We start from the raw sequence: 9980 nt of genomic DNA, 5'->3' as shown, positions 1-9980 counted from the left end.
TGAACCATTGGGCCAGCTCCCAGGCTTTCTATACAGAATTGTTAGAAGACTTTTCTATTTATATTCAGAAGACAGGAAGCACAGACACAATACAATGCTGATTTGTTTAAATGCACTGAATCCTGGAAGTAGCTCTGTCAAAAATCTAAAACGCTCTCGCAAAAACTAGCAAGTGCCGTGTTACAGACCCAAACATGGTTGGTCACTTGCACAGGCAGAAGCGCTGACTTTTGATTTGATATTTTTAACCTTTATTTACTGCCCTGCTGACTAAGGCTGTGACTTGCAAAGGGCTGAACGCTTTCAAGCCCTGGCTCTCAAAAGGAGTTGAAAGAGCCTGGCCCTTCCCAGGATGCAGCCGTGGAAACGGAGACTTCAGAGTGGTTTGGGATTGATCCAGCTTGAGTGCAAGATCTGCCCAGTTACTGGCTTCACTTGAAAGTGTGGTTTTTTTAAATTCTAATGGAGTATTTGTTCTAATTGAGAGCTAGCTTGGGAGTTTCCACTGACTCCAGGCACATCAAAGTGATCAAATCTCTTACTTGCACAAGTACTTGGTTGTCCCGTTAAAGGCTTTTGAACTTTTTACATGCATCTGGGTGCAGCAGCAACTCAGAGAATGCAAAAACTGGGTGTGTGCTGTGTCTTACTGGCTTTTTGCTTGCTTACTTTTTCCTGAAAATACCAATGTGCCTGTTGTTTATATGGCTTCTTTATTTGTTATCATTTAAACATGCAGCCACACCAACGCCGGTGCCTGAATAGTCTCGTAACATTAGACCTGTCTTTGAAAAAACAAGCCAGAAATCCTCCAGGAAAATCTGATTTTGGTGGTGTTAGGGCAGTTTCTGCTTATTTTTATACTGATCATTTTTTATGGCTTTTTAATATGCTAAAGTACTTACAGCATGGTGCATCAGAGCAGTATGTTTTAATGTTAAAGGAAGCTCCTGGCAACCCTTCTGTTGGGGAAGATGCAGTGGTGGTCGGATGGAGCGAGGAGGGGGTGTTCTCCAGCCTCGTGGCAGCAGTCCCGTTGGCTGGCGTTGGCAGAGCCTGTGCCGCTGGCTCGGCTTAGAGAGCCACGTGTGTTCTACTTGCACAGGCTGTGAAATCCCAGACCAGTCGGACAGGTCTGCTTCCGTGGCTGCATCCCTGGAAGGGCTGGGCTCTTTGAATAGCTGTTAATTGCAGGAGAAGAAGTTGCGCTGGTGCACCTGTATTTGTCTTTTTAATCTTTTCATTGGTAGCAAAAGGAGCTCGTGACAATCCTCACTGTCCCCGATTGCAGAGGTGCATGAAGTTTGTGTGGGGGATTTAGCATGTTGGAAATGATTCTCCTCGCCGAGTGGTAGAGCCGAAATAAGTGTATGAAAGTTGATGAAGTTTTAACTAGGAGAGGAGGGTAAAGCTGGTGCCCTGGTGATACTGCTCCATATTCATGTGCCTTGTTCCAAAATTAATGGGAAAGAAATGATGCATGCAAGTATGAAAGAAATTGAAGTTTGACATGATTTTTGACAGCTTGTTATGCAGTAGAAAGCGTGCCTCTTCCCTACGTTGTACTAATCATACTGGAACGTGTTGCTTAATGTTAATGGCGCTGAAAGCACAGTGCCTGTCCTCAGATGAGCATAGTCATCTCTCAACAACTTCATGAGTGTCCAAGGCCAGAACACGTTCTTTGAAACCATATTTTTAGGGCCAAATCCTGCTTTTGTATGTGCACATGGAATTTCCAGTAGACAAAGCAGCGTACAGTACATGTATGGTATTCTTCCTTAGTTGCAGCAAGCATTGATTACATACATAGCCTATATACCACTGCTGGAAAGCTCTCACGTCTTTCTGAAGGCATTTGCTGCAGAACTCCTGTCTTGTCCTGGTACATATCGATATTAAATCCTTCAGTCAACATCTGATCATTACTGTGTATATTCAGTATGGCACATTTGGTACTCCAGAACTGCATTTATAGAGTATTATTTTACCCTGATTGTATTGCTCACAGCAGCAAGAGTTTGAAATTATAATCTAAAACAGGCAAGTCTGACGTCTTGACTCTGTCTTGCAAGCCTTTGCATGTGTGCATAATGTCAAAACAATAAAAATTCCTCTTATTTGCTGAATAAAATAGTAAATAAAAAGGCTTTAGGACCTAATGTTAGAGGCATTACTTAAACACAACTACAAATATTTTCAAGGGAAATTAATATCCATCTTGCAAAGACTCGTGCATATCTAAATTACCCTACTATGTCCGTGGGCTGATTTGCAATGTGTAAAGTTAAATATATGTGAAAGTCAAAATGTGGTCATGGCAGAATTAGGCCAGTAGTGTATTTTGATATATCTGTGTTCAGCAACTGGAGTGCAAAGTAATTTTGACTTTAACCTGTCTGGGGTGTGGTAGCTGGCTTACAGTTTGGAGGTGGTCTATCGCTAATGAGAGAAATACAACTTAAAACCTAGACTGGAGAGGAGAGCAAAATACAATGTTGCTTGAAATTCCTTGTTTCTTTGGATCTAGTTTCATCTGGTCAGCAAAGTTTGGGAACTGGTGACCTGAGACTGACTTTTCTCCCGAGTTTTATGGAACTGCTTTGCCTGTTGTTGAACACAGTTTGTGCCCAAATTATACCACACGTGCATATACTGTGGCAACACAGCACTGTTCACTCAGCTTGCTCTGTAATTGCTGATACGCTAGTTTTACATTTTCTCAGGATGTTGGATTATGCACTGTATTTGATTAAATATCTGACATGTTTTAATAAGTGATGTGTCCGAGATGGTGGCCTTTGCCAAACAACATACCTGTCTTTGAATGTGATGTATTTAATCTTTGCAGGCAGTGTTATCTGTATGGTTTCTGTGGTACCCAGATGCATTTGTAAGAGCAGATACTGGGGGTGGGATTTTGGAAGGAATATAAACCATCTCCGCTCAGGATAAAACCCGCTGCTGGTTGTAGGAGGGCAGGTGTATTGGGAGGAAACATGTTTTTTTTGGTTGTTCAAAAGCTCTCTGCAACTATGTGTCTCCCATTTGAAAATGCTGCTGTGGGCAATGTACGCTGAGCCGATGGGTGGTCTGCTTGGGCGCAGCAGTGCCTGTGCCCTTGGGTCGATGCGCAGCAAACCTGCGAGAGGGAAAATAGCTTTTGTTGGGCAATATCAGTTACGATTACTATGGCTTGATGTATACAGTATAGCAGTGGCCTACATCTCCTTTCGGGAACCGGTTAATTTTGTGTGTGGTTATTGACTTTATTTTGGAGACCAGGAGAGATTCCAGCCTGCAGGTTGGTTTCTGTGTGGGAAGGCGATGGATTTGTGCGGGGCAAGTACCAACGTGGTTAGAAACCGGCTTGCCAGCTTTGCCACGTGAGGCCACAGGCGTTACTGATAGCTAGTCTAGACTAAAGTAGTAGCCTAAGATATGCAAGTTAGTATACTCTTCCCTATAATTGTGTGCTAGTCTAAGTATTTTGACATGTTCCTAGTTGTTTTGGCAGCTTTCCTGCTGTAAAGCAGGGTTTGCTAATATACCAAAATCTTTTTTTATCTATTTGTTTTGTCTTGAATTCATTAGGAGCTATATGTTTTTCAAGTGAATTTTCCGTTGTAGCAAGGAGTTCCAGTTTTGCTGTCAGTTCATGCTGTTGTATATTTTACATGCGTATGTGTTAGGTAGTAGTAAAGCATACGTTTCTCCAAAATAAATGACTTTTTCTCTTCATACAGTCCAAACCTACAGCTGCTGTTCAGACAGGAATGCTCTAAACATACTACAGAAAGGCTGAATTTGACCCTAAAAAATAAAATCCTAGCGGGGAAAGTTACTTTAGTTCACATGTAAATGATTAAGTCTATTGTTTATAGAATCTAAATTAAAAGCCAAGGACATGTAAGGGTGTAAGACCTTTGTCTTGCAAAGCACCTGCGTGTGTTTTTAATAATAGGTGCATGTTTATTAATGTTTAAATGAACGGGGACCGTTCAGCTGCTGCTGTTTCAGCTTCAGTGACAGGCCGCCGTGGCCGGAGTACCGGGCACTTCACACAACGCTTGCTTTGCAGCGCTCAGCACACAAACAGGTGCTCGCTTTTTTGTCTTGTCACTTAAGTCTTCACCTACAGGCAGACATAAAGAAAAGAGGAAATGTGGTTTTAGAGGATTTTCAACTATAGACTTGTACTAAAACGATGGGAGTTTTGTCTGTGATTCTTAAAATTGGTAGCTTCATACTGAAATAAAGCTATTAATTAATAGATGAGCATTAAAATATATCTTTTCTTCTAGCCTGAAACTTTTGAGCATCTTTTTATCAAGCACCCCGAAGTGATGTCGTTTGAGCCTCTTCTTCTGGAGCCAGAAATCGTGCTGGAAGACATCAGTGTTACTAAAGCCGTGAAAAAAGAAGACACGCAAGAATTTTTAGTAATTGATTCAATGTTTACAAAAATTCAAGACTCTGAACATGACTCTGCGTGCTCTAGCAGCCACTTCAATAGCAGCAGCTTCTCCGAGAGCTCCCACGATGACCAAATCGGTGAAGAAATGACAAGGCAGTCCGACATTAAATACGCTACTATTATTAGTAACTGCAGATCAAGTGGGCTTTATGAACAGAAAATGAATCGAAGAAGCTGTTTTGAGAGATGCTTCTTAGCTGAAGATTCCTTAGTTACAGGCGCCTTCTCCGGTAGCTCTTGGGAGGTGGGAAACGGGGCTTTTCTCCTGTTACCCGAACCGCCTGGCAGGCAGCCCATTTTTTTCCCTTTCCCTTATTTCTTCGGAGGGATTTTCAGAGCCTTCAGACCAGGATGACACTTTCACAGACAGAGATAGTCCCGAGCGGAGCCTGTATTACCTAGGTGTAACATCATTGGAAAAAAGAGAAGATGACATTTTTTTAACAGAAAGTTCCCAGTTGATGTGTCAGTTCCATACAACTGATCTGCTCAAAGATGTGGGGTTTCTTCAGCATGCACCGCCTAACTTAAACACGTTTATACAACGTAGCCTTAAATATAAAACCATTGTGCCATACATGCCACAGTTTCAGATGACTGCTGCCAAGGTGCAAGAGACCACAGAGAAAAACTCTTAAGGCATCGCACCATAATTTGATACCCTTAATGTTTTTTTAGGTGTCGATACGCTCCCCTGTTTTTCCCTCTCCTGACTTCTTTCAGGAGCTCTGCTGTTTTAAAGCTGGGTAACTGGTTCTACATTTGAGTGCCAGGATTTTAGTAGGAAGAAATTCCCTTTCTTGACCTAATTTTCAAATGTGGGACCTTTCTTTAGAGATTTGATTGTGTTCAAATTAGCCTCTGGTGCCAAATCACCTATTGTTGATGCCTCTTAGGAGTCTGAGCAGCCCAGCGAAGAACCGCACTTGACATTGGACTCAGTGCTGTAGCGGTTCCACCAAGACCCAAGGGCGGTCTGTGCTAATGCGCGGTGAGCGCTCTGCCGGGCTGCGCTCCGTCCCCAGGGCAGAGGCAGAGCCGCCGACAGCTTTGTAAGCCCTCTGTAGCCACAGCTGCCTGCCGCCAAGGTACGCAGCCACCACCTTGCTCGTCTGCAGACAGAACAGCAGCAGCACCTTTCCGGTGTCGTCAGTGTGTGACAAGAGACTCTTCCTCCGTCTGGGGAGAGGTAGAGGAGTCGAGGCTTTTGCAAGCCTTGGTGTGGAGATTCCCTAATGCTCCTCGAGGGCTGGGAATGATTCAAGGCACGGACACCGAATGAACACAGCTCCTTTCTCGTGTGTTTACTAAACGGCCCTTCGCAGCCCCGATGTGGATTACATCCCAGTCCGTAGCAGTTTTCTGTGCTTTCAACTTATTGTTGTCAAACAGGACGGTGTTTCCCACAGGGGTGAGTGCAGTCTGTTGGCGGTACTGGCCCGTACGCACATTTCTTTCCTCTGTTTAGGAGTAAAGTATCTCTTCAAACGCATCAGCAAACCGTGTTGCAAGAGCTTGGTCTTGTTTTAGGGTTTGCTCAGGGCGAGATAGAAAGGAGTGACCTAATCTGTAGATTGAAATATGTATGTGCGCGGTGTTTTGGGGGGGGAAAGCTCGGAGGTGTCATTTCACTGGGGATGATTTGTGACACGGTGCTACAGACTGGGTCGACCTGGATGCGGTGCTGCACTGGACGCTCAGAAAGACTGCCAGGTTAGGATCCATTGGTATCCACTTCAACTGGCGGTAAATGGATGCACTGTACAAATACCAAATATATTCGTTAGGCTGTTTTTTCTCCAAAATCCTGATGTATTTATTGCTTAGCTGACATCTGCATTCAATTGAGCCTGTGAATTCACAGATGGTCCACGTGAAAAAGCAGTCAGAACGCTGTATTTCAATTGCTGAAAGGGAGGCCCTGACCAGTGACGGCAAACTTGTGGCTGCTGTTATGGGGTCTCTTTTAAAGCAAGTTGAAAATATTCACCAGTCGCATCAGAGCTGTAAAAGAAACCGGGAGGTCAGAGACATGTGTGGAACGGTGCCTGAGTGTATAAAACACTCCCTGAGGAAGTAACAGCTCAAGTAGCTAAAGACTTACAGTACTGCAAGGAGAGGAAGAGAATCAAAATTCCTGTGGCCACGTTAATTGTGGGGTGTTATCCGGGTAAAATGATGTACTTGGAAGTAAAATCTCCACATTTTTGTTGTTCAGCATGAGATTCCAGTACAAATGGTACTGCCATAAAACTAAGATCTCTTCCAACACCCTTTCTTAAGAGCCCACAGTAAAAAAGGCCGGAATTGGATCGAAGGATCCTGTACTTTTGATCTCCGGTGAGCTAGCCTGTCAGTGTGGACTTGGAGAAGTCGGTTTGCCTTAACAAGCCCTGCTCCGCTCAGCTGAAAAGCTTCGGATGGGAGGAAAGTCAGACCTTGCATCTCAGCTGTGTTTTCTGGGATAAGCAGGTAGAGAAACCCATGGTTATTTGCAAGCCAAAGATATTTTTTCTACTTCATAGTTAGTAAATATTTTTGTATGCGTGCCTTTTCAAAGAAATATTTTGAGGAGCTAAGATGAATATATTGTGTATTCCAAAGCTAAATTTATGTAAAACTTACGTAGGCAATTAAAAACAAAAGGGCAAAATCTAGCAACAATAGTAAACGGTAGGAAAGGTGTGGAAACTCTTTAATATTAGGGATAAGAAATCCATGGAGCAGAAGGGACCAAAGCAAGTATATATCTGCACTTTAAGACAAGCTTTACCAAAAACCCCACCGCTTTTTCCGCAAACAAGCTGCTGACCTGGCTCTTGCTGGGGGGCCTTTGTTTCTGGATGTTGAATATGACACAAATCTAATGTACTTGTTTCAAAAATATTATGTGTGATGGGGAGGGGGAATTAAAACATGTTTCCTGTTGGTAACCAAAACTCATTGCCGCTTGAAAATGTGATTGGAGGCTGCAGGGACAAAGCTGAAGGTTCCTGCAGAGTTCCAGGAGTAAAGCTGTGATGAGCACCCGGGTGAACGCTGAACTTTAGAATTCATCTGAAAAAAGAAATTCGCTCCTGCCGGCACAACCTCCAGGGTCCTACGAGTTCCCAGGAAGAGGCTTGGGTGCTGGATCCTGCCTCTCCTGAGGGTTTGTCCCCCAGACCCAACGTCCCCTGAAGATGCGGGGAGGCCGGCGTAGGTGGGCTGCCCTGCCAGACCCCCCCACCTAACACCACAGGGATCCCTCGCGCGGTGCCGCGGAATTTGGGGTGGAAGAGGCTGAGATTCCTGCACGTCAGCATTCTCCTCTCATTAACCTGGGCGGCGGAGGGAACGTGAACTATTGAAATGTGATTTTGTGAGAGCTGCCATTGCACAACTGTATTGCGCCTGTTCGGAGGAGAGAGTCCCCTCCCCGCGCCCCTGCAGCGCACCCAGCTGCGGAGACCCCTCGCTGTGGGGAGGGGAAGAGGGTGCTGCGGTTCTCTGTAGACTGGAACAATAAACGCATGGTCCATCATGAGGTTTGGATTTCGTTAATTACAGTGTCCAGAAAAATGATTTAGTTGCCTTTGAAGATCATCTTTCTGAAGACATGGAAAGCGGACGTTGATTTTACCATACAGAGTCCTTCTCCAGTACATCTGTAAGGACAGGAGGAGGGAGCAGCAGAGTGAACCAGTGAGGGCTTTCCTGGGAACATGGGGAAACGCAGGAGTTATCTTCCGTCCCCTGGCACGCCGGACCCCGACGTGCCTCGGAGCTGATGGTAGGAGAGCGTTTGCAGCCTGGACTTGCTGTGCCGCCTGCAGCCGTGCTCTGGGGTTGCCGTGTTAGCCAAGGAGCCCAGAACCTCTTCCCTCGGTGGAGGCTGGTGGATACCCGGACACGGCCAGCTGTGGAGTCCAGCCTGTCCCCCAGGCTGCCTCTGCCGTCCGTCATCGGGGCTTTTTCCTAATGGCCAGAGCAAGTGGTGCTCCTTAAAGAAACAAATCGATCTGGTGTTTACAAAACCCCCTGCTGTGAATGTAAGAAATACTGCAAATATTAGCTGATCTCTTTGGCTTCAGCAAAAAGAAAAGATTTTTAGTGTAATTACTGTAGAACCAAGCAGTTTAATCCCTTAATGTAGGTGTGCCTTTTCTGAAGCAATCTCCAGGCCACGTCTCCAACCCCTCAGCTCCTGAGAGTGCAGGTAAGCCCAGGGCCCGACCCATAGCGAAGGGCAGGACACAGCTGTGCAAGTTTATTCAATAAATATGTCCTAAAACTGGCGCTCGATCTGGCATTTTCATCCCTGTCGAACGGACATTCAATCCCGCTCTTCACCTTTCTTCGCTCTTGTATAAAACCAAAATCTGCGTATCCCGAAGCCGCCATCTGCTGCCCTCTGCCTCTGCCCCGGTCTCCGCTTTTCGGTTTCAGCTCCTGCAGGCAGCACCTGCCCTTGGGAGAGGAAATTAAGAGCTGGGGTCAGTTACCGCATTCTCTTCTCACCGTTGGGTTGTTTTTTTCCCCCCCTTAACGTCAGGTCAATTTATTTGTTTAACAAAGCTAAGTACTTCCCATGCCATGTTAGATGACCGTATCTTATTCTGTGTTTACAGCGGTCTCTTCCTTTCATGGGGCAGCTGGTGACACGTGCTTTACGCGGGAGCAAAATCTTTGCTTATTCCTGGGTGAGACAAAGACGAGCAGGGACGGTGCCTGGGCAAAGGCGTTTGGTGAGGTGGATTTTGGAGGGTTGTTTTCCCTGCAGAGCTCCAAGCGGACGGCCCTCCTGCCTTCTCGCGGTGGCTCCGCATCTGGTGCTCGGTGTCACGAGAAGGGCTGGACCAGCGGGCACCGGGCCGGCCGAGCAGCCTGGTCTCTCGGGGCTGGATTGCGGTGGTTGGAGTCCTGAGACTCGATTCCCCCTCGATGGACTGGAAGTGTGCTCCACCCACAGCAAGAGAGTTTTGCTTGTGCCAACAGTGAGCGATGATTTTATTTTTAAGAGCAGATCCGTTATTAAGAACACAAGAACTCGGAATGCTACGCAGCAAGTACAGCTGCAAGCACAACCCTCTTTTGGGCACATTTCTTAGGAAATTTAAATACGCTATTACACATTTAGAATTAAAAGTTAGAAGAAAAACATCTGTATTCATCTCCCAAGGAGGATTTTTCCTGACAGCTGGACTGTGGTAGCCAGAATAGGAGCTGCCCCTCCCTTCAAAATGCCCGTCTGCGGAGGCAGCGGGTGCCAAGGGCCGCAGCCGGTTCAGCCAGGGCAGGGCTGGGAGGAGAGGTTTGTACCGGGGTTGTGTACGCGGAGCTGTCTGAAACGGAACAGAGCCCGGAGTCCACGCTTGGTGCTGCTCCTGGGCTCCGGCCCCGTCTTGGCAAGAGACCTGGGAAGTCCCTGCCAAGAAACGGGGAGAAAGTAGGGAACGGGGTCAGGCGTGATCTGCGTCAGAGGAAGAGGGGTTGCTGGGGGCAAAGCGGGTTTCGGCCGACG

At 46.1% G+C, this 9980-nt stretch overlaps 1 protein-coding gene across 1 annotated transcript in view; it reads left to right on the top strand.

Annotated features, from left to right (window-relative positions):
• LEPR (leptin receptor) overlaps positions 1 to 5115 on the top strand; it is a 34958-nt gene extending 29843 nt beyond the window's left edge. The window contains 2 exon segments of the mRNA XM_009694679.1: positions 4305 to 4778; positions 4780 to 5115. Coding sequence (XP_009692981.1) covers positions 4305 to 4778; positions 4780 to 5115 — 810 coding nt within the window.
• The last annotated feature ends 4865 nt before the right edge of the window (positions 5116 to 9980 follow it).

This window comes from Cariama cristata, unplaced genomic scaffold (genome assembly GCF_000690535.1).
Source record: "Cariama cristata isolate BGI_N322 unplaced genomic scaffold, ASM69053v1 scaffold14312, whole genome shotgun sequence".
NCBI lineage: Eukaryota > Metazoa > Chordata > Aves > Cariamiformes > Cariamidae > Cariama > Cariama cristata.
The sequence above is the reverse complement of the archived record's forward strand: the minus strand, read 5'-3'. Positions and strand labels throughout refer to the sequence as shown.